Consider the following 25,471-nt stretch of genomic DNA (forward strand, 5'->3'; position numbering starts at 1 on the left):
CATTACCGTAAGTGTACTTAGCTTAAAAAAAATATTGCAAGGTCAGCTTGTGAATTATATACATAACAGGAACTGACCTGGCAATATTCTGTAAGTCATGTAAGTAATTTACATTTGCGGTAATATATGATAATGTAACATTACACTACACATTTGTTCACATGATAATGTATCGCTAACATTCCTCCACTGACCATAGGGTGAGACGTGCGCATTATAATTGACCCTATACTAAAGTAATTTGCCCCTTAATAAAGTAAAATTACATTAAGAATTTAAAATTGTGACCCGTGCGAGGAGGAGGACGGGTATGGTGGGCACTCGCCCATCCTGCCAGTGACCACAGCAAAATATACTACATGCATCAACTCCCTAATTACACTATAAGAAAACTAGCTGGGTACGTTGTTGAATTATTCTTTAAACTTCAATTTAAACCCTTTAACTCTTTTTTTTTTGCCACCACCCATGCCCAGAACACGTTTATACAGTCCTTAGAAAAGGAAGTTAAATGAAGTAAACCAGTGCCTAGCCATTTTAGCAATGTTAACACGGCCTTGAGAGATGTTGCAGGTGACGTCAACATGTTTGTGTGGTGCCGCCTTGTAGTGGTGCCGAGGGTGCCAAGCTGCTATCATGTGGGTACTTCCACTCCGCTCTACCTTCTCCCTTCCCAACCGTAAGTTAATACTTGTATTATATATACGTGTCACCTAACAGTTTTCATTTATTACGCTCCCCATACCCATCGATCTCGAACCCATTGTTGTCACCTAACATAATAATGAGTGATATATCAATGATAGTTAACGTACGGCGCGTCATGACTGTCACTCGCAATTTGTTTTTTTTTTTGGTTGTTGGCGGTAGGGGTTGTATGAAAAAATGGACTAATGATTAAAAAAGTATATATTTACCCTGTCCACAGGGTAAGAAATACATTCGTAAACTTTTCGTTTTTTATTAATAAGCTTAAGTATACACAGCAATATGCTGCTAACAATTATGACAAATACAAATGCCACTAATAATTGTTTTATATCTTATTTGAACTGCCGTTAAAAAAAAGATATAAAAATTACCGTATATGATGAAAGATGGAATTTCAAGTGAAGATTTCTCGAACCCGAAGGCGCCTGACAGCTGAGTGGACAGCGCTTCGGATTCGTAGTCCTGAGGTTCCGGGTTCGTTCCCTGGTGGAGGCGCAGACAAATGGGCAAAAAGTTTCTTTTCCCCTGATGCCTCTGTTACTTAGCCGTAAATAGGTACCTCGGCGTTAGACAGCTGCTACGGGCTGCTTCCTGGGGGTCACAAAAAGGAGGCCTGGTCGAGGACCGGGCCGCGGACACGCTAAGCCCCGAAATCATTTGAAGATAACCCCCTGTTCCTCTAACCCATTCCACCGCCGGCCACGGGATGGATATGGGGTACATAATGACTAAAGTTACTAGTCACTCACTTAAGTCCAACTTAAGTGGACTCGCCCTTAACTAAGGGCGAGTCAATGATTAAGGCGAGGTTAATTATTATCTTCAAGTAGCACCTAAAGTAATTAAGGTGAGGTTTGGAGTAAACAAAGCGGGGGGGGGGGGTGTTCGCAAGATGGCTGGAGTAAAGTGATGGTGGTGAGGTTTACGTAACCAACATGGACTTAGTAGTGCTTGTTGGTGCCAAACACTCCGTCTTGAGTTATTCATCTCCAAGTTATTGATATAAACTTGTGTAAATATACATTGTGAAGGGGGGGGGGCTCTCCGCCGAACCCGGCAATATAATTAGATTAGATTAGATTAAAGTAAAGTAAAGTAAAGGGCAACATTTAGAAAACAAGGCCACTATCTCCCAGATATTAAGTTCTAAAAAGATTTTGAATAAAAAACCTATTCTCCTATCCAATGACGTTTTTTTTTAGTTTAGTTCATTTATTATGCACCCCATACCCATCTTGTGGGCGGTAGTGGAAAGGGTTACAGAGGCACATAATGGGCTCAGGGACTGAACCCCACAATTCATTTAGTTAAGCAAGTTACAATCTTGATGAGCTAGTTACAAAATTCAATATAAGTTGTCACATCAACAATGGGTTCGAGGTCGACCTCAAGTACAGGTTCTAAATTAAGCAACTGACATATGTGGAGAGCTAGTGTCACAATTGATATGTTTGTACTGCACACCGCCCCCCATCCAGTGGGCAGCGGTGGATAGGTTACAATCACTCAGTTACTACCTACAGTTAGCAAACTGGGGATATTTGGCTAAAATTTCTGGTAGCAGATCATTTTGAATTAAATATTGACACATCGCTGGAACATTGGTTATAGAATTGTCTCTAAATTCACGTATTTTTTCGCACTCCATCTCATAGTGACGGAGGGTGACGGACACAACAAATAAACAATTTCTATTGAGGTCTGAGAAAAACCTTTTGTGCCGTCTGTAATTCTTTTGCGCTACCGCTCACAGGATGAATACGGGGGTGCACAATAAACTAGCCGCCTCCGGCGGCAACAATCAAAATCATCGTTTCTCCATCTTCTGATGTGTAAACCCATGGAACTGCCCACCCACCAAAGCCCCAAGATAATTCTGCATTTCAAAGTCCACGGGGAAAAATTAGGAGAAATGGGGAGGGGGGGGCGGGGGAGCCTTTGACAAATAATGGTGACATCTGAGAGTCAACAGCTGGCCAGGCGTAGCTACTGCTGCCTGAACTAATTGGTATTTATTGAGTTACCTAATAATTGTTTCCATCAGAGCTGCTGCGGCTGGCGTCGACGCAGGCACCGCAGATGCCGCCGTGCCAGTACCAGCCTCCACCCTATAAAGTGAGCCACATATCCATCCATGTTACTCAGCCCAGGTGTTGATGCTCTCAATCTGTCATGTTAGCTAGTATGCTGGTGCACACTTTGTTGCCGTCTCGGCCAAACACTCCAGGACTAAACGCCAACCTCTTTTTATATGATTAAATGCCAATTTACCATACCAATATGCCTTGCAGTTATTTGTTTAAATTATTTTGCACTTTATTTTCATATTTATTGATTATTAACTTTTTATCTATATATTAATGTATAATTTAGACATTACAATTGTAAGTTAATGGGTTGTCTGGGGCGTGCAGGGCCCCGATTATGATGCATTACGGGCGGTGAGGAGAGACAAGCTCAGCCCCGCCCTCGTCACACACTTCTCACAGCCTCTCCTTATACACAACGGCTACATGCAGTGGCTCTTTGACCACACTGGCAAGAGGTACCTGGATCTCTGCGGTGGAATTGTCACTGTCAGCCTTGGCCACTGTCACCCGTAAGTATATGTTCACGTGAACTGGCATATATGTCACCTGCATGTTTAGGAATAATTGGCACAAATATTATAATGATTAATATGGTTAAAATACAAGTATGTTGGTACGAAGCCATATATAAATCTGGGGCAGCTCCACTTCCATATACAAGATTTTAAAGTTTTAGATTATACTGTACTGTAGAGGTTATTTGATATACAAATAGGATGTTTGTCTCTAAATTTTGAAGCCAGACAATTTGGCCTAGCCAAATTGTCTGGCTTCACCAAACTTTCACACAAGAAACATGTGTGGTATGGGAGTGTCATAGGTAAGTTAGGGTATGCTCCAGTGCCGTACTTTAAGAAATATTAATATCTAACCACATCCTCAACCCTCGAGCGATTTTCATGAAGTTAGATCAAAATAGCTAATATGAAATATTGATTGTGTTAACCGTAGACTTATTTCACTGCTCCGTTATATAATTTTTATGAGGGGAAAAAAGAGAGGGAGTTGAATGAAGAAGGGAGAAGGGGGGGATGTTTGAAGAGAGGGAATGAGAAAGGGGAAAGAAAGGTGGAGAGGTGAAAGGAGGCCGAGGGCGGGGGGAGACTGAATAACATACCTGCTTTGGACACAGTTCAACGCAGAGCGACAAAAATCATCCCAGAACTAAGTCTGCTCTTATACTAGGAACGGCTGAGGGCCACTGGACTAACAACACTGCTAACCAAACATAAACGATTAGCATTAAGACATAAAATACTAAAGTTGGAGGATATTAATCCAGACCGCTTCTATTAAAGGTAAAATATACCTGAGGGTCACTAATACTAGTGTCCTCGACGAAGACAGGAAGCCGGCGGCGTGTAAAAGACCCTTCCCCCATTTGCCCTGATGATCTTTTCCAGTTGTATTTTAAAACCTAACAGAATTTTGGCCTTTACGGTCGGCGGGTAGGCGGTTCCACGTTTTTATAAGCCTATGAGTAAAAAACACCCATAAATGCAACACATACAAGAGGTAACTGCTTCAAGCTCAACAAGGCACAATGTAGGACAGAAAACAGATATGATTTTCACCCATAGGGTTATAAAATCATGGAAACGCTTACCCGCCAAAGACGTAAAAAGCAAAACATTACTTCAGTTCAAAATTCTGTTGGAAAAATAAACATCTGTGAACAATATGGGAACCTTTGACAAGCCACTGGTTTCCTGTCCCCATCGAGGCCACTAGAGAGATGGTGGCTCTCAAATAAATTTAGGTAAAAACAATATTTGATTATTCAATGAGCTTGGTTAGTTTTTTGTAAGGTTTCTTCTTATTCACAAACTTTCAAAGATTGGTGGACAACTACAAAGTGATATGCAGACAGGAGAAATAATAACGCAATTGGTTCCATTTCAGGAAAGTAATAGCAGCAGCCACAGAGCAGATGAACAAACTTTGGCACACGACTAACATCTACCTACACCCAAAGATTCATGAATATGCGGAGCGACTTGTCCAGACACTTCCTGGAGACCTAAATGTGAGCAAGCCTTGCCTTTTGTTTCAACATTTGATTATGTATCTGAAACATGTGTTAACAAATTTCAGTCAAATGAAAATACACATAAATTATGTTCTGGTTCCTGTCCACTGTATCCAGGCCCTATCATCCAACGTACCACAGCTCTTTGCTCCTCTACTGTACCACAGCTCCTCCACTGTACCACTGCTCTTCTACTGTATCACAGCTCGTCCACTGTACCACAGCTCCTCTACTGTACCACAGATCCTCTACTGTACCACAACTCGTCTGCTCCTCCACTGTATACCACGTACTGCTCCTATCATCCATTGTTCCATATACAGCTTCTGTCCTCCCATGGACCATGTAAAGGTCGTCCCCACTGTGCCACGGCTGTATACACAACAAACCATGTAATTGTGCTGTTGCTAGCACCATTCCTTGTATTTTGCAGGTTGTTTATTTTGTAAACAGTGGGTCTGAAGCCAATGACCTAGCGATGATGATGGCCAGGCTGTACACCGGACATTTTGACATAGTGTCACTAAGAAACTGCTATCATGGAGCCTCTCCTTATACATCTGGGCTTACTGCTCATGGAACGTGGAAATTCAACTTTGCTAATGGTTTTGGTATTCACCACGTAAGTTTATGTAACTGTTGGTAGGTTCATTACCTGCGTTTATCTGCTAGTTTATATTTTTCATAAATCCACTAATATTGTACAGCATTTTGAGCATACCTTAAAGATAAATGTATTAATTAGTACCTTTTTATAGGAAGATAAATATATATACAGAAAGGTGTACCCTGTGTCTCTGTGAATATTCACAGATAGTTTTAGTCGTGGACTATGTTCAGGACTAAAGTATACCTGCTGGTTGGTTACTAGGCTATGGTGGTGGCCTTAATAGCCGTTTTGCAATGGTGTTGCCCTGAGCTCAACACTAAAACGAAAATCTTTTTGAGGTAATACTTTCATTCATAGCCAATCATGGAATGTATTGCCATTCCCTTATACCTGGCAGACATCTTCAGAAAAACAAACCTGTTTTAGAGAGAGTTCAATGCAGTGACAAAAATCATGCCTGAGCTAAGTACTGTCAAACCAGGAGTGGTTGAGGGCCGTAGGACTAACAACACTGCAAACCAGACTTAACAGGACCGATCTCATTCAAATTTTTTAAATACTGTACTGAACAAGTTGGAGGATATTAATCCAGATCACTTCTTTGAAAGGTCAAATGTAATGCATACAAAGGAAACATCTTCAAGCTCATTAAACCACAATTAATGTAGGACAGAAAACAGATGCTTTTTCTCCTATTAGTATATAAACCCGCCAACCCACTGAGGAATACGAGGCTTTTTGGTTTCATATTCTTCGATAGTTGTCCTCTGGTCTTGCCACACCTGTGTGCATTTTGTTATGTGGTATGGTGCTCCATACCACCCTCTCCTGCTGTTCATCTCTCATGGGTAAGCCAGTCTGCCTTTTCTGCTTTTCAGGATAAGCTGGCCTCTATTGATGCACCACTGTAAGCCCAAGGAGCTACAGAAGAGGCCTTCACATAAATTAAGTGTCCTTGTCTGGTGGGCATTTTTTAACAATAAACAGGGCTTTTTTGGTCTGGTGACCTCATAGCAGGTCAGGTCTGTTTGTTACTCTTGATAAAGCCAGTGACCTTGACAAAACTTTGAGTAAAGGGCTCCTGAGCTACACAAGGCATTTTTATTCAAATAAAAATACTATTTGTAACCCTTTCCACCACCACCCACGGGATGGGTATGGAGTGCATAATAAAGAAATTGAAATAATGCAGTAGTGGTTAAAATTACAACATTTTTGAAGTAGAAATACTGTACTGTATATAATAAAATACAATGTGATGGTTGAACTAAAGTGCAGTTACAGATTATTTCCGTTTCTTGCATTGCACTGTACTTTAAAATATAATAGCATTATACCAGGCACAACTATTACAGGCAACAAATCCCGATCCCTATGGAGGACTATGGGGTGGATACCGTGACTCTCCTGTGCAGTCTGTTCGAGCCAGGGAGAGTGAGCTGGTGGATGGAGTATGTTCCTCAGCAGAGAAGTATGTTGGTCAGCTGGAAGAAATTCTCACGTACTCTCTGCCAAAAGGAAAACTTGCAGCTTTTTTTGCCGAGACTATTCAGGTGAGACAATTTTGCCATTAGTCATTTTACTATTGGCTATAATGCAATTTCTTAATGAACAAGGCACAGTGTTGCACAGAATGAAATAATGAAAGGTAAAAGTAATGAGTATAGTTTGGAATAAGTAGGAGCTACCTCACATGGTTCAACAAGCCTTCTGCATTTCCCCTTTTATTCTTATGTCTTTATGTAAATTAAATCCATTATTAGCCATAATGCAAAAAAAAACATCAAAATAAGAGAGGATTATATTTGACTTTTGGTCAAAAATGAGCTTTCTCATCTGGAATTGGAAACCTCTGCAACTAGGTGAAACTGCCTGCCTTGTCAGACCTTGTTTCACTTTGGTTTCTACAGACTTGTCAACAATTCTGCAAAGTAACATTAATCATGATGATCATAGTACATCATAATTTTGTGTTATTCATCTTTCAATAGCCATATTAACTTTCTTTATTTTCAAAATTACAATATTAACCAATTGTGGATCGTAAGGGTGTTGGAGGAACAATTCAGTTTCCCCTGGGTTACATGAAGAAAGCTTTTGATCTGGTGCGTTCACATGGAGGATTGTGCGTTTCTGATGAGGTAAGATTTTGTAGGCTTTCCATTATCTACAAGAATGAAGCTATATAGTTCAAATTAGATTTAAATTAATTCTATAATAATAAACTTAAATATGCTGTATTCTAAATATTTGTATATATAAAGAACAACAAAGAATAATGTTTGAAAAAATGAGTTTTAGTATTTTGTAAAGAATAAATGATATAATTTGATGTAATGAGCACTCAACCTAAGTTATGTATAAATTTTGCATAATTTGTTTTACCTATACTAATACTATTATATTTGCATTGACCATGCTTCAGGTGCAGACTGGCTTTGGCAGAACAGGGGAGCACTTCTGGGGTTTTGAAGGACATGGAGTAGTACCTGACATTGTGACCATGGCTAAAGGCATTGGCAATGGATTCCCTCTTGCTGCTGTTGTTACCACACCTGCAGTTGCCAAGACCATGTCACAAGCCTTGCACTTCAATACATTTGGTGGTAATCCAATTGCCTCAGCAGTTGGATTATCTGTTTTAGAGGTACAGTACTGTACAGTACACAGCCAAGATTTATTTTTCGTTAACTATCGTCCAATACAAATAATATTAAATGTAAAGTACATAAATATTTTTGGCATTCACGTTTTTCTATTCATTACTTTAAGATATATGTGAACAAATTTGAATAAACAAAATATTTAGTTACCTAACTCACATGCAGAGTGTTGCATCCTACTTTGATATATATAATACTGTACTGTAATGTTATATATATCAGTTTACAAAGGAGGGAATGATCTTTTAGAAATATACAGCAAATAATCCTAATGTAATAGTTATGCAGCTTGTGTTGTAACCAAGATAATGTTTGATACAATGCATTACTGTACTTTGTAAACTTACTACAAATAGGTAATTATAAACTATGTTGCAGACTATTGAGGAAGAAAAGACACAACAGAATGCCCTTGAGGTTGGAACATATTTCCTACAAGGTTTGGCTAAACTCAGGTAAATATTAATTCAACAATTAAACACGACATTAGCTAGAGTATAACATGTGTGAATTTGTGCACGTACCATATTGTATACTTGATGGCATACCTGGCAGTATCCAGGTCTGTCTGTCTGTCTGTCTGTCTGTCTCTCTCTCTCTGTCTCTCTCTCTCTGTCTCTCTCTCTCTGTCTCTCTGTCTCTCTCTCTGTCTCTCTCTCTCTCTCTCTGTCTCTCTCTCTCTCTCTCTCTCTCTCTCTCTCTCTCTCTCTCTCTGTCTGTCTGTCTGTCTGTCTGTCTGTCTGTCTGTCTGTCTGTCTGTCTGTCTGTCTGTCTGTCTGTCTGTCTGTCTGTCTGTCTGTCTGTCTCTCTCTGTCTGTCTCTCTCTCTCTCTCTGTCTCTCTCTGTCTGTCTCTGTCTGTGTCCGTCTCTGTCTGTGTCCGTCTCTGTCTGTGTCCGTCTCTGTCTGTGTCTGTCTCTGTCTGTGTGTGTCTGTCTGTGTGTGTCTGTCTGTCTGTGTCTGTCTGTCTGTCTCTGTCTGTCTGTCTCTGTCTCTCTCTGTCTGTCTCTGTCTCTCTCTGTCTGTCTCTGTCTCTCTCTGTCTCTGTCTCTCTCTCTGTCTCTCTCTCTGTCTCTGTCTCTCTCTCTCTGTCTCTCTCCTCTCTCCTCTCTGTCTCTGTCTCTCTCTCTCTCTCTCTCTCTCTCTCTCTCTCTCTCTCTCTCTCTCTCTCTCTCTCTCTCTCTCTCTCATATACTGTATGTATACAGTATATATTTATGTACAATAAAGGTGAAAACATGAGGGGATACATAAGGGATAAATGTGAGGTGAAACATAGAGGCTGCAGAAGGCTTATTGGCCCATACGAGGCATCTCCTATCTAAACACAAAGATTAATCCAGTGGCCTATTATGTTGGACATTGTCTTCTGTGTTGGCATCGATATGTTCTTGTCTTGTCCTTACTCTCATGGTGGGTAGAGTAAATAGTTCCGTGATTTGGGTGTTCATGGTAGGTCGCTCTATTCTTATGTGAATTGCCTCAAGAATTTGTAATCTTCTTGCATCTTGGGTTTTGTCTATTATGCAGGTATTCTTGTTCAACATTTCTCTTGTTAAAGTAATGTCATGGGCTTGTCTCATGTGATTCCTAGGGGCACCAGATTGAAGATGGCATGTCAAACGCCTCGTCAGCTTGGTCGACGTCATACCTATGTACTTACATTGAAGGTTACATCCTTCGTTGGGGCAAGTGTACATGTATACAACGCTTGACTGCTGTAGAGGGTTCTCCGTCGGCTTCGGGCTGTTTTTGATAAGGATGTAATTTGTATATATATTTATGTATGTATACTTCCCCAGACCATTTACCCTGCAAAGTTAGGAGAATCTAGCCCCCAAGTGTCTGGCCTGCGACCTTGGATGAACAGACAGACACTCTTTTATAGGTGTAGAGTTGTAATTATATACTACTGTACATGATCTACTGTATATAACCTTCCCTACTCATTTCTTCCACCCCCATACATAAAAAATTTCAGAAGAGTCAAAATGCAGTATTGTATATGGATAAATACTAAAGAAATTGTGACATTTGAGAGAGTGAAATTAGAATGCATCAGTTGTCTCTGTATTTAAAAAGCATAACCAAAATAGAAAAGATGCAAAGAAAAGCTACCAAATGGTTTCCAGACCTAAACAAATTAAACTCTGAGGAAAGACTAGAGACATTAATATATAAGAGCTAATACATAGCTCTAAGTACTCCGGCCCCGATCACGGCAGGGCTGGAGAACCACCACCCCAGCAAGGGCAAGAACGACCCCAGCTTCCAGAAGCAGAGCTTGGGCCATACGAGCCCCAGGAGGTGGACTTCCGAGCCCCGCACCTACGGGTCCCAGACAGAGATCATCACAGCACCCTTTCACCCGAAGCAGAAGGAAGAGTAATAATTATTAGTTATATTATTATAGTAATAATTATAATAATAATTATTGTAATTACTAATTATTACTCTTCCTTCTGCTTGGTCTTGAAGGAAGCCGGCCTCGGGTGAAAGGGGGCCGTGACGATCTCTGTCTGGAACCCGTAAGTGCGGGGCTCGGAAGTCCACCTCCTGGGGCTCACGCGGCCCTAGCTCTGTTTCGGGAGGCTAGGGTCGCTCTTGCCCTTGCTGGGGTGGTTCTTCTTTGGCCCGGACCACGGCAGTCTCCAGGTATAGAGTCCCTGTGCCTTTTTTTTACCAACTTCGAGGTTAACTCTGGAGCTGGAGCCCCTGAGACAGTTCGTTGTTGCCTTTAACCTCGTTCTGACAGTTCGTGCGATGGCACTGGAACCAATCGTATTGGCGTTTGCCTTTCCTTTGGAGACTTTCTGTGCCGTGGAGAAGGGGGGACCTGCTGCTTGGGTGGCATCTCCATATTGACCTACCCTGGCTTTGTGCCCTGGAGAGGCCACTCCAGACCGCAACTCCATAGTGCCTACTAGTACATAGAAGAGAGGACATGTGATCACCACATGTAAAATTTTAACAGAAATTGGCAAAGTTGACAAGGAGATACTTTTTAAAACCTGTAATGTTTAGAACAAGGGTTTCCATACTCGAAATTAAAAAGCAAAGTTGCCAAAAAGATGCCATAAAGTTCTCCTTTTTGTGAACGATCACAGAAAATTGGCACAATTTGAGTGTGGTAGTAATAGTACAGTAGTGGATGCCAAAACTATCAGCAATTTAAATCATGTGACAAAGATCATAGGGAAGACTGGACACCACAAGCATAGCTCTTATAATGTAATTACATTTAGGTAATAACACCCTCCTTCCAAAATCTGTACCAGAGTCCCATGTATACTATTGCAATAAAACTTACAAAAGATAAATAATTAAGCTTGGATGTGGATCACACACTATAAAGCAACAAAACTTATTATCAGCGCCAAATTTACAGTACATTTCAGAACTGTTTACACGTTTGACTTTAGTCCTCATCACTTAGATATACTTTATTTGAGAATGATCAAGATAGTAAAAAGTATAACTAGTCAACATTATTGATAATTTTCAGAGAAGATTATCCAGTTGTGGGAGATGTACGTGGTAAGGGCCTGATGATTGGTGTGGAGATGGTGGAGGATGAAGCTCTGCGCACTCCACTTGCTCCGCAGACCATGATGGAGATATTTGGCTTTTGTAAGGACCAGGGTATCCTCTTGGGAAAAGGAGGCTATTATGGAAATGTAAGTACAGTACAGTACAGTACAATCTCGATTCAATGAACTACTGTATATGTGACCAACACCAATTTGTTGCAGTGAAGGATTCATTGCAACTGGAGATGCCTCCAGGATGCATTTTCCATGTCCTATGGACTAATTTCACTTGGCAAAATTTTAATTTAAATCTATAATATAATGGACAACTACAAAATGGACATGTCTGCAAAATAATTTAAATATATCTAGCTTATTATGTCCCCAGCCTCAAAAGTTAGCAAAACTGAAAAAGCTTCCCAACTCACAATGAAAAACAATAGAACTTTGTTTTAAATATCCTCGATAGCTTTCCTAAGGCCTCCGTTATTTCTCATGTTGCCTCCAACTGTGAACTCGGTCCCAACATCCTAAGCAAATCCAAATTATAGATGTTTAAATTTGTACATAAAATATGGCCGTATTTAACTGATTTGTTATATTTAAAAAAAGGTTTCTCTTTTAGATATACATGTTTGTATTTTGAGTACCGTATTAAATGGTAAAATTTTACAATGTCAAAAGCTAATAATATTTGGGAGCTGATAAAAATAACAGAATGTACAGGACAAAAGACCTTTCAGCTACTGTATTAGATCTTGTCTATTTCAGGTCTTCAGGATTAAACCTCCAATGTGTATTACACATGCTGATGCAGACTTCGCTTTAGCTGTGCTGCGGCAAGCATTGGATACCATCTGCAAATAAGTCCTAACTCCAAGTGCAGCTTTGACCTCTGATACTGTGGATTTGCTTCCCACTGCAAATTTTTAAAAACTGTATTATCCCTCAAGTGGCAAGTTTCTACAGTAGTACTGGGACAGTATTATAATGGAAAAAGCCTCCTGCTAATGTTTTTGCCCTAAATTATATACACTAACGTATTTTTTTTATAGCAGATATATAGTATTACTAAAATATAAAAAAAAAACATGCAGCAAATTTTTTTGTTTCAATTTTCATTTATGACATGGATTAAATAATTTATGAAATTAAAAGAGAACCGAATGGAAGCGTGATTAAGGGCCATGGACCCTGTGATTCAACACAGCCAGGGCAATGCTTACCCAATGGTCTGTGATCCAGTAGTTAGGGTCACACTGCAACTGCCTTACTGGCTACTAAACAGTTTAGGTTCCTCAAGATACATCCAAAATTTGCTGCATTTAATTTTCAGAAACTGGCAACAAATTAGTTTTACTGGACATTTAGTCATCTGGGTATCAACTCCAATGAACTGGCTGAATAAAGGGCAAAAATTTACCATTCAGACACCCATACTCTTGAAGCTTAATGCCATTCCCAGCTATACTGGGTTAGAAGAAAAGGCGAGAGAAAAAAATTGCATTACAGTATATTTATTTGGACTAACTAAATTTACTCTAATCTTAATTCATTATGTATGCACAATATATGACTTTAATAATGAATAATTCTCTAATCAGTACTGTATACTGTACTGAAAATATATATTTAAAATATATAGAACAAAAATATATATAATTTGTATTTAAATTACCCAATATGTAACTACCCAATACTGATGGCAAGAAAATCTGCACAGTCCACTCCTAGAATTAAGTGGTTCATTGTTCCTGGACAATACACAGTACATGTACATGCCTGCACCACACAGTATAATTTAAACTACATAGGTGGCACCAGATTTTCTTTAAGGATCTTATTGTCTCACTACATTCAAAGAAAAGATATTTTGAAAAATAAGTTCAACACTTCGTAAATTAGTCTGGGGTAAAAATGTTTACCGAATATAATATAGGTGAGCCTCAATTTGCAAAGAGATTATCTAGAAATTGCATTGACATGTAAACCAAGTTTAAATGTTTAGACTTAATACATTTAAAGTACAGATGTGGACTGCATTGTTTATAACCATGTAGGCTCAGGAATTAACTGTAAATCAAGACTTTTTCACTACAGTTGAATTCTATTTCATAAAGACTTTAAATAATGTGCAACCATGTGTATACTTGTACAGTATTTAGGCATTTAAATTTTATTAAATTATAATACACAAAAACCTAAATACTGTACTAACTCCCAGCACCCCGTTTCCTCGGGTGGAGAAGCTATAGTCTGGAGGAAAGAGGAAAAAAAAAAAAGAGCAATGTAGTGAAGATTAAATTCAGATATTCAAGCACTTCATATCAACCGCACAAACCTGCATTATGTTGGAGCATCACCATCACATTCCAGCAAAGCATCTCTATTAGTGCCCCACTACTTTGTATGCTGAACCATAATTATCAAAAAATATATCAATCACTCCTACTCAAATTAATTTCATATTGACTTCCCCATTTCTTGTGCTGTTCACACCATTCCCACATTCACTCACCATACTTGTCACCCTCTTATTCTTCTCTCAAATTCACTGCATTATTCACTCTTACTATCATCCAATAATTCAATATGAACACACAATTGATGAACTCTTCAATCTTGAAATATACCGACTTTCACTCGACCCCTTTACATGACTTTTTCACTGTCCTATCAGAATGTTATTTCCACCCTTAAAACATTTAATTTTCCTTGATATCACATCAGTGTCACATTCAAACCTGAATCTAAATACAATTGTATAAATTACAAAGTACTGTACAGTATATCACAACTTTATCACATACTGTAGTTTAGCAATGATCTTTCAGCTTCTCCTCCAGTCCATATTCATTTTTTAATGATGCTAGTAAGGTTTCTTGAAAAGGAATGAAGTGATCATTTTTAGGGCAGGTGCTGGCTTGTCTTCGGGAACCATGTGTCCAGCACCACGGATTGTCAACAAGTCAAGGTTTTGGAAACGCTTCACAAAGCCTCCAACTTGTCCTCCCTGATGCCACATCTTCCTCTGTTCCAGTACCTAATAGAAGAGGATAGATTTAAAAAGCAAACAAGCAACACTTTTAATTATATCAGACTTTAAAGCAACAACAATTAACATTCTAAAACACCAAGATCAAGTAGTGGGTGGTCATTCCTAGGACTTCCTGCTGCTGTCTTTAATATTGTTTCTCAGTTTAAGTGTTACCATTGTAGTTATGTGATGAGAAAATCAGCAGATAGAACTTCTTAGAAAATTATTCAAGTGAATTAAATATATATTTTATCAACGATCCATTATTGGGAAAAATAGTAACTTACCTTTAACCCAAGACTTTCCACAAACCATTCATCCCCCAAGAAGTTACAGGCCATGTCAATATCTCCATTGTAGACAAGACCACGCACCCGTGTTGTCAAATACTCATACTGTGGCTTCATTGTGTCATATTCCCGCTTGTAGTTGGCATTTACCTCATCACTAAAAGTTAAAAATAAAAGAGGACTTATTCAGACAAGTCCAAGTTGATGAGCACCATACCTTTACCCCCGTCCCATCCCAAATCCTTATCCTGATCCTTTCCAAGTGCTATATAGTCATAATGGCTTTGTGCTTTATCCTCATAGTTCCCTTCTCTTCCCTTATTCAAATTGAATTATGGGAGGAATTTTAATTGTTACTAAGAAAAATAAAGAAATACACTGAACTTGAATTTATTTGGAGTACTTTAATCGTGACTGGAGCTTTTTACTTTATCCAGGATCAAAATGTTTGGCTTTTATACAATTAATAATCATATTGCAACATTAAATTTGAGGAAACAATTGGCTCTGGTCAACCTTTTCAGGAAACAAATTTGTCAGTTTAGAGATGCTATAATTATCTATGTAAACTTCTGCAGGTGACTATGCACTTACCTGCAAAGCTCAAATTTCTGAACACTCTCTGGAATGTGGATAGCTTTGCGGACCTCTGGATTATTCATGTACATCAAGAGGTTTGTGCCATTTGTGCAAGGTGGATCCAAAGTGAAGGTGCTAAGCCTAAAAATACAAAAAAAGTAGGGATATATTATGCAAGGATAAAATTTATGTATTCAGAGAATGACTGTGTTTAATGGAAAAACACTAGCAGCAAATCTGCTTAAATGGGAAATAATGAGCTATAATTACAGTAAAGTATTAAAGAAAAAATATTCCATTATATCCTGTGAATCTAGATCCATAAAATTACCAATACAATTTCAATATTTTTAAATTATTCAGAACCAAATATATTTTACCATTCAACAAATGAAAAGCACCACTGTGTATAAACCAGAGGCAGTACATGTTCCTTTATAATTTTCTCTAGTTGAATTAATATTATCATCTGCTACCAGAATGGTAAAACTAGACACAGAGACCTTGTGCATAAAGTGAGAAACCTAGCCCCTAAGAGAGGTTTGTTAACACAAGACAATGTCTCTTATAGAGTAATAAAATATGGTTTACACAATCTTTTTCATTAGTTTTTTTGTATTATTTTCATATTCATGTTAAAATAAACAATATAGCATTAGTTAAATGGAGATGTATACATATGAAGAAGACTTGTGTTCTGAAAGCTTCAAATGTGGGTTAAGGTTGTGGACTGTGTACAGGCTGATACATTGCTTCCATTATAGATTGCAAAACTATGCCTCCAATGCAAAAGTAAAAAATTAATAGCTTGTATGAAATAAAAATTAAAAATGAACATGCAAGATTTTGTAGGGTGATAAGGTTGCTGCATAGGAATAAAATACTGTATAATCTATTGAGCAGGTACAGTACTGTATAGCCATATGAAATGACTACTAGAAAATTTATTATGTTATAAAATTTAGGTGAATAGACAAACTACAAATATTAGGCAGATAAATTACCTTTTGGGAGAGAGAGAAAAAAAGACATTACAGAAGATATGGACATATTAGCATTTTCTGGGAATATGAAGATCTATGACATATTACCTTAGTGAGAAGGGCTTAATGAGTTAATGCTTTAAAAGCCTTGCTTGTTAGTCGAAAGTTGGGACAAATAATAAAGACAAAAATGAGAAATTGGTAACAGGTAAGCAAGTACCAATGCTACCAATTAAATAATTATCTTTTACTACTCCCATAACACTGCTCTAAAAGGTAATTTAGCAACTGGGAATCTTTACTTTCAATTGAAGTCAAGATTTATTAAAAGATAATTTCCGCTTTTTTTTTTTTGGTATTCTTATACTTCAATTCACAATTTTGCATTTTAAAATTTATGAAATTCTTCAATGACAAAACCAACCATCTCACCTCTTCTTTGTCTGTAGCAACATTTTAGAATGGTATTTATGTCTTCTCAAAATGTTCGAGAGATCAGCTTCATATCTAGAGAAATTTCCTCCAGTAGCAGTGGGACAATTATCATACAAGTTGTACATGTTGAGGCCCTCGTTATAGATAATGTCTGATGCTTTGTTGACCTGTCAATAAATTTTGCAATGCTCATTATCATGTTTATTTTTGGAATTGAGGTACTATACATTGCAAAGTACCAGATATAGCAATATTATATTTTGCATTACTGCTGGAAATAGTGCAATTTCTAATATTAAATGAATATAGTAGTACTGCATAAAATATCTAGGGTATATGACAGGCTTTTGCTATTTGTACAGAATATGCTCTTGATATCCCCACAAATGTTTAAGCCCAAGAATGCCAAGATAAGTGGAGTGTGGGGGTGGTTGTGTGTTGGGTCACAATGTGAGGTAATTAAGTGGGTGTGTCAGTCACAGTAATGAACAAATGGAATGCACTTTAAAATGAAATGGTAGCAGACTCCATACAGCTTCAAATATAGGTACAGTATAATAACCCAATAGGCTTTGGAACCTATTTAACAGTTTTATTGAATGCTGAAATGTAGAACCAAGATGCCAAAGCTCAATTGCAGAAAGAAAATTATGCGAGTACTCTTATCCTAACCAATCCAACCCACACCCATCCCATTACTGCCCTCTCTCATACCCACTCTTACTTGTCTCTTGTCGTCCTACTCGACACTAGCCTAGTAGTTGATGCAGAGGTCGAATTTCAGTGCTTTGGTCTAGCCTCTCAAAGTTTTAAGTGGCATTATGTTTTTCAACATTTTGTTGAAAAATGGATGTTGACCTAAATAGGTTAGGTAGATTGCCAAGGTTCTTGTGTGTTTTATTTGGCATTAAATCACCACTTACTGCTTTAGAACACAGTGGCCAATGTGTCTGGTAGAAGTTACATCCATCTTTTGAAACACGTCCTCCCTCACAGCAATGAGTCACAAGACGTACCCACAAACTAAAAAGCATAATAATACACTTAATATTCTAGGAATATTAATGTCCATCTAGAGATTGCAGATTAACCGTGCCCCATTCAAAAGCCATTAAACAAGATTTTGTATCATGAGAGTACTGTATTGACTACTAAAGGCCATTACATTCATAACTAATTGCAAGCATCAATGCCAAGTCTCTGCTTTTTATTCCCAAAATCACAAAAAAAATTATTAAAATACTTACTCTTCACCAAAGAGACCATGGAAATAGGCGAAGAAGATAATAGAGTCGTCATTAAGCTTGTAACTGGAGAGACCATTGCCAATAGCATACCCTTGAAGATTAATGTTGAAATCTTCTTGACCCTCTAGTACTCGTACTGCCAATGTAGGTACATATACACCTGCATAGGATTCTCCAGTGATATAAAACTCATTCTTGCGATACTCTGGAAACTTGGTGGGGGGAGGGGAAGAAAAAAAACATTAAGCATTTGAAAAATAATTTTTTATGCCACCTTATGCAACATATTTTAATTTACATCTCTCTAATATACAGTATATACAAATAATTAGGTCTTCACAGCCTTTCAAAATAACTTTGAAAAGAATTTGCTACAAAGCTTTGTCACTTTCCATGAGTTTTCCATCCATTCCCTTTCTTAACAATCCTAACCATTAAAATGTGCATCACTAGAGTTCATCAAATGTAACATTATTTCATGTTCCTACAAATATCTAGTATTAACATTGGAAATAATGCTTACTTTGGTTGTGAAGAAGTCTTTGAGTGCAAGATAGTTTGAAAGTGAGGTCTCATTATCTCCGGTACTGCAGTCACCGTTGGAGTCATATGAGTAACCAACACAGGCAGGAGCTTCCAGGAATAACACATTAGCCATCTGACAAAAGCAGTTTAATTAAACTTCAGATAAAATTTCATATACTGTAAAGGATAAAATTTCATAAAAAGAAACAAGATTTAAAAATAAGTGAGAATACCTCTGTAAAAAATATATGACAGACCTTCACTCGTACAGGTTCCTTATATAAGAGCCTGTATTCAGTACCTGTTGTAAGTCCATGCACTGTATCCAAGTGCTAAAAAAATGTCACCCTTGGTAAACAAATTTCCAGCTTAATGTGAATTAGCTGCCTAATGCAGGGATACAGATACTCGGCATCACAATACTGACAGCACCAATGAACTAAAGTACTGTAGTAATTGTCACTATGGGATTTTAAAAAATCCAAGGATTTCTAAAAATTCTTGGATCCTTTATGCATTTATAGCAAATCATACTTACCAAATAAAGAACAGGGAAAAATTCACTCTCTTTAATAACTGTAAATAGAACACAGAAAACTTATTTTAGCAAAATATCTTCCTTGATCTAAAGATATTTTAAGACTGGAACACAAACCTGAACAAGTGTGACACAATTACTGTAAAATACCCTAATCAAAGAAAATTTTATTAAATACAGTACAGTAAAACATAACTGCAAATAACTGAAATTGGAAATACTCAAAATGAGTATAAATATGAATATAAGCAATAGAGAAGAATGTTGCTAATACTGTACAGTATTATGAATAACTGAAAAGATGTCCCCCCAGAGTTTCTTTAAATAAAACAAAGGGTAATCAGTGCAGGCCAAGTGAAAAGGAGAATCACATTCAACTTACAAATGTCGTGAATAAGACTAAAGAACTCTCACAAGAGGATTTAAGGGATGATCGTGAGTAGTACGTGAGTGAGTCAACCAAGATGTGACTCATACGTCAGGCTGCGAGCAGCCGCGTCCAACAGCCTGGTTGATCAGTCCGGCAACCAGGAGGCCTGGTCGACGACCGGGCCGCGGGGACGCTAAGCCCCGGAAGCACCTCAAGGTAACCTCAAGGTAGTACACCGGCTCTAGAGAACCACTAGTTAATCTCAAAATTGCTTTTAAATACACAGATGGACTAATGTTTGAAATGTTACAACTACATAGTGGGCACTATTGGTTGAAAGTAACCAACATTACATACTGTTTAGTATGGGGACTAGGACTAGGTTCCGAATCAAAAGCTTATTTCAAATTCAAGCTTAACCCTACTACAGTATACATCTAGTACCTTTTCAAGAAACAGACTGAAGTTTTTCAATATTTTCACAGTACAGTAGTGTACTGTACAGTACTTTAGAGCACTCTTGTAATGCGAGAACCCTTCCAAACCCTGAACAAATTTTCTTCCAAAATAATTCAAACTGTACAACAAAAACAAATACACCTGAAAAGTAAGGTATTTTCAAACATTCTGTAATAAGCAGTAATGACAATGGTCACTTACAGTGTTCCATGCATAAATATTTTTCTTCAATGTTTTCCCATCAGGATTGACACGGTATGGTCCTAATTCAGCCAGAAGACCTTCCATTGAAGAGCATCCAGGGCCACCATTCATCCAAAGAACCAAAGGGTCATCTGCAGGGCTGCGTGAAGACTCCACAAACCTGAAATTTTTCCATTCATGCATTACCTATTCATTATACAGCAGTACAGGTACAACTATCTTGAGGCCATGTGATGCCTGGTTTCACTGTAATAAAAATAAAACCCATTTTCATTATGTATTGCAAACATTATCCCTGATAAACCTACACAAAATACCTACCAATAGTGGAGGTTCTTTCCCTCAGCCCCAGACAAATATCCACTATAATGACGAAAAGGGATGATGTGATTGAGTCCTGGAAGATGTGTTATTTCATCAGCAGCAGGGGCTCCTAATGCTCCAATAGCCAAATAGGCCACCACAGCCACAAGCTTATGCATCTTTACCACTGCAAATAAAAATAATATTGTACAGGATATGTAAATATATATAGTAATAATAAAACAACTTAAACCAACAAGGCTATACTGTACAGCACTGCCATTCTTAAATTATTCAGATAGCACTGCCATTCTTAAATTAATAAGAATTACATATACAGGTACGTACAGTACTGTACTATACAATAAGTTGCAGACATGCAAATACAAGCTTTCAGGAAGAACTAATCAATCAGGAACAGGAACAAGCAGTCCCAGTGGTGCAGTAGTAAAGCACTTGCCCGGCGCTTTGCGTGCACTTTGGCCTGGGAAGATTGACTGGGCGCCAATCCTTAATTGTAGCCCCTATTTATTCAGCGGTGAATGGGTACTGGTTGTTAAACGATTTGGCATTTAGTATTCCAGGGAAAAAATAGGATTAAGGATCTGCCCGAAATGCTATGCGTGGTAATTGCTTTACAGGAATGTAAGTACAGTACTCTATAATTTATAAATAAAAATAAACAATACTGTAATGGAATAAGAATATACAGTACAGTACAAGATATAACAATTTAGAAAGTCAACACAGGTAGATGTTACTCCAAAATTCCAAACCCACAGCACAACTACAAGTTAATAACATTACATTGCAGCAGATTAATGAAGAAAAGCACCTTAGAGTCAAAATCCACTACTCATTTAAAGTTGCACAACAGGTAGGAGCAGCAGTCATGAAAGCTAACCAAACCCATGGAATAATCAAGCATACCTTTGACTAATGAAAAGAAGGAAGTGATTTTAATTGTATAATTCTCTGGTGCACCCCATTTGGATTACTGTATCCAAGCACGGTGACCTCACCTTCAAAAGGACATAGTTGCTCTGGAGAAAGTGCAACATTAGGCAACAAAACACATTCCAGAGCCAAGTCAACTCTTGAATCAGGAACAGTCGAGGGCCAGAAACAACACTGCAAGCCAAGCATGACAGGGTGGATCTCATTGAAACTTAACATAATGAACAATTTCGAAGAATGTTGATCCATTATCTCGAGGTTATCTTGAGATGATTTTAGGTCTTGGCATCCCTGTGGCCCGATCCTCGACCAAGCCTCCTTTTTGTTACACATTCCCAGGAAGCAGCCCATAGCAGCTGTCTAACTCCCAGGTACCAATTTACTGCTCAGTGAACAGGGAAATCAGGGTGAAAGAAACTCTGCCCATTTCACACAGAAATCCCAATAGCGTGATGCTTCAAATAAACAAATCTTTGTTCATCTGCCCATTTGTTTCCGCCTCCATGGGGGATCAAACCCTTAGGAGTATGAATCCCCAGTGCTGTCCACTGAGCTGTTAGGTCATGGACAATTTCTTCAAAAGGACAGATGTGACACAAACAAGGAGCAACGGTTTCAAGCTCGACAAGCCACAGTCTAGGACTGAGAACAGGAGATGTTTTTTCACCCACATGGTTATAAACCCATGGAACTGCCTACCTGCCAAAGCCATAAATGCCAAAGTTTTGTTAAATTTTAAAATACAATTGGAAAAGATCATCAGAGCTAATGGGGAAACTTTGACAAGCTGTCGGCTTTCTGTTCTCGTCAAGGCCACTAGTGTTAGGTGGCCCTCAGGTAAATAAAGCTTTCCATTATACAGTATTACTGTATACATGTACAGTATATATATAATTTGTAACTATTTAATTTGAGTTATAAATACCATAGAAATTTTTATCAAACCTAATCTAACCTACTACCTAGCATTACCTAACATGTGCTGAAGTCAGTAACTAATAACAGAGTCAGTAATTCATGTTACATAATAATAATATTAACTGGAATAAACCATTTCGGGAAAGTAATGTTCGAAAATAAAAATCCCTCAGCCTGTTAAGCAAATTGGGCCTTGCATACTAAGCCAAATAGCCACAGTTCTGGCTACTGTATTAGGTACATTATATATTATTTTACATTGTATATTATATTGCCCGAAACACTATGCGTGCTAGTAGCTATATAAGAATGTAAGAACTCTTGTATAAATAAACAAATAATTACAAAAACTTTATTATATATTATATATATATATATATTTTTTTTTAAACCTAGAAGGGGTACCACCTCTTGTGCAAGTGTAGGGACCCATAGCCTCAGAGAAGAAAAATAAAGAGTACTCAGAGAAGACCTTGTGGATCCACACTGAACACTGATATTTTCTTCTCCTACCACCCTTATTATATATTTATTATATAATATATATAATTATATACATAAATATATATTATATATATATAATTATTTTTATATAATTTTAATTATTAAGAGTTTTCAGTCGTATATAGTCCTGGGGACCATTCAGGCTTGTTCGCATATAATTATATATATATATATTATATATATATATATATATTTATAGTACAAAACGGATTTGTTTCGGATACTCTCAGACATTTGGGTCTGAGAGAATATTTGGATGATATTCTTGAGAGATATAAGAATTTTGCACCAAGATTGTAATATTTTGTTGAATTATCTGCATGTCTCTTGCAAATTGTCTATACAGTATACCTAGGTCATAAAAGTATTTGTGTGTACGTCTGATAACATACTCCTTGTGAAGGAAGAAATGTATATGTTTACCTCTCAGAATGTTTGGCAATATGTTTATTTGTGATGTGTGTCTATGTATATATTAACACGTTGTACTGAATGGGGTGAGAATAGCTTGAGCTACCTCATCCCTTTGTGTGTATTTTACCTCAATAAACTTATTTCAATTTCAATTTCAGCTCACCATGAAGATACACCCCACAACAGTTGCCCAACTCCACGGTTCCTTTTTACTTCTAGCTGGCCAGACCCCAACAGATATGCCGTCCTCATCAAGGCCACTAGAGAAGTAGTGACCCTCGGGTTAAATTCAGGTTTAAGGAAACGTGCCCAAACGTCTCGCACTGCCCGAGGATCAAGTGTTGCTAGGAAGCATGCACAGGGTGCAGGGCAAAACATGTTGCCGTATTAAGCTGGTAACTATACATATGGCTATAATAACTAAATATTTTGAAAGTAATAACACACAGGACTATTGCTTACCGGTACTGTGCCGACCACTGGGATCTTGACTCAGAGGCGCCTGACTGTTGAGTGGCCGGGGAGGTGCTGGGACATGATAGGGGATGGGTGGGGGAGGGCATGGCCGGGAGAGGTGCATGGCCTGGGGGGAGTGGACTGGGGGTGGGGGGGCTCCTGGCCTAAGGGGGGCGCCGAGCCCGGGGAGAGGGGAGAGTGGGGTTCATTCCCGGGGGGAGGGTCTCCCGGCCAGAGAATTGAGGGGGTGGGAGAGTCAGACTTGGGGAGAGGGAGAGAATGATCAGGGAGACGCTGGGGAAGGGCCCCTGGGGAGGGCTGGTGCTGGGGAGTCCCTGGGTGGGGCTGTAAGGGACCGGTGGTGGGGAGGGGGGGAAGGGATGATCATGGGTGGGGGTAATCGCGAAAATTTGTCTTAGATAATAATTATCTCCCTGACAAGAGAGAGCAAGCTTAGAGGCACGTATGAGGCACAAAATCTATAGACATCCATATATACTGAAATACATGTGAAGAACCTCACACACACTCACAGCTCCCTGACAATAGAGAACAAGCTTAGCTTCAACACCCACACTTTGTATCAGCAAGGCGGACAGCTCGCCAGCTTTCATAACTCTCACTGTAATTTCCCATTTCTAAATTTCCCTTTACCTATGCCTCTCCATCCTCTTATCCTCTTTACCCCCCTCCCCCGAAACAAAAGACACAAAACTAAAGGGACAATGTACTCACCTAGTTGTGCTTGCGGGGGTTGAGCTCTTTGGTCCCGCCTCTCAGCTGTCAATCAACTGGTGAACAGATTCCTGAGCCTACTGGGCTCTATCATATCTACATTTGAAACTATAGAATTTGGCTCCACCACATCACTGCCTAATGCATTCCATCTGTTAACTACTCAGACACTGAAAAATTCTAACGTCACTTAGGCTTTTTAGCGTGTAGGTGTGCGGAAAAATACATAGTGTGCCTATACATAGACAAGACACTGAACTTCAGCACCCACATACAACACATAGCGAAAAATGTCAGATATTATGTTCCCCACTCTGCTCTACTCCTGTTATACTACGCACTAATCTATCCCTATCTTACATACGGTATCTATGCATGGGGTTCACCCACTGCAAATTACCTCAAGCCTATCAAGCCTCGGCAAAAATCTGCTATCAGAACTATAACAAACTGTGTCTTCAGACAACACACAGCCCCTCTGTTTAAGTCCCTCTACATGCTAAACATACACTCACTCCACACATTCTTATGTGCTATCTACATGTACAAAATCTTGTTCCTAAATGTTAATCTTTTAATCGTTAATCTTCTGAAACTTTTCCTTGATAGGTATAATAGAACCCATGAGCACCACACCAAAAATAAATATATCTGATATCCTCAGATTCAAACTAAATCTGTACAAACACTCCATGCACATAAAAGTACCCAGTCAATGGAACTCCCTCCCTAATGAATTAAAAAATTGTCCAGCCTATGCCTTATTCAAAAGTAACACCAAAAAGTACCTAATTTCATCCTCAAAGCTTCCTACCTTGTGCTTCAAACTTACACTGTACCTTGTGCTACCCACTTCCCCAATAATCTTATATAATCTCACCTACCC

At 38.5% G+C, this 25,471-nt stretch overlaps 2 protein-coding genes across 5 annotated transcripts; one reads left to right on the forward strand and one right to left on the reverse strand.

Moving 5' to 3' along the window:
• Positions 1–528: 528 nt before the first annotated feature.
• On the forward strand, positions 529–13,293 carry LOC123769161 (alanine--glyoxylate aminotransferase 2, mitochondrial). 2 transcript variants are annotated; one of them, XM_045760153.2, is made up of 12 exons: positions 529–679; positions 2,756–2,826; positions 3,126–3,310; positions 4,704–4,827; positions 5,264–5,452; positions 6,796–6,993; positions 7,489–7,581; positions 7,866–8,087; positions 8,482–8,558; positions 11,607–11,778; positions 12,403–12,504; positions 13,062–13,293. In XM_045760153.2, exons 1-11 carry the CDS (start codon positions 637–639, stop codon positions 12,496–12,498), a joined length of 1,470 nt encoding a protein of 489 aa, XP_045616109.1. In that variant the 5' UTR covers positions 529–636; the 3' UTR covers positions 12,499–12,504; positions 13,062–13,293. The 2 variants fall into 2 exon arrangements, with proteins under 2 accessions (XP_045616109.1, XP_045616108.1); XM_045760152.2 differs by lacking the exon at positions 13,062–13,293 and having other exon boundaries at positions 12,403–12,732.
• Positions 13,133–23,999, reverse strand: LOC123769361 (lysosomal protective protein). 3 transcript variants are annotated; one of them, XM_069309900.1, is made up of 10 exons: positions 23,857–23,999; positions 20,620–20,788; positions 20,296–20,458; positions 18,726–18,860; positions 18,203–18,414; positions 17,879–17,978; positions 16,953–17,122; positions 15,553–15,678; positions 14,956–15,115; positions 13,133–14,674 (listed from the first exon to the last, which is right to left on the reverse strand). In XM_069309900.1, exons 1-10 carry the CDS (start codon positions 23,972–23,974, stop codon positions 14,501–14,503), a joined length of 1,527 nt encoding a protein of 508 aa, XP_069166001.1. In that variant the 5' UTR covers positions 23,975–23,999; the 3' UTR covers positions 13,133–14,500. The 3 variants fall into 3 exon arrangements, with proteins under 3 accessions (XP_069166001.1, XP_069166002.1, XP_069166000.1); XM_069309901.1 differs by lacking the exon at positions 23,857–23,999 and adding an exon at positions 23,558–23,676 and having other exon boundaries at positions 14,365–14,674; XM_069309899.1 differs by lacking the exon at positions 23,857–23,999 and adding an exon at positions 21,624–21,822 and having other exon boundaries at positions 14,365–14,674.
• Between the last annotated feature and the right edge of the window lie 1,472 nt (positions 24,000–25,471).

Source organism: Procambarus clarkii, chromosome 66 (genome assembly GCF_040958095.1).
Source record: "Procambarus clarkii isolate CNS0578487 chromosome 66, FALCON_Pclarkii_2.0, whole genome shotgun sequence".
Taxonomy (NCBI): Eukaryota; Metazoa; Arthropoda; class Malacostraca; order Decapoda; family Cambaridae; genus Procambarus; species Procambarus clarkii.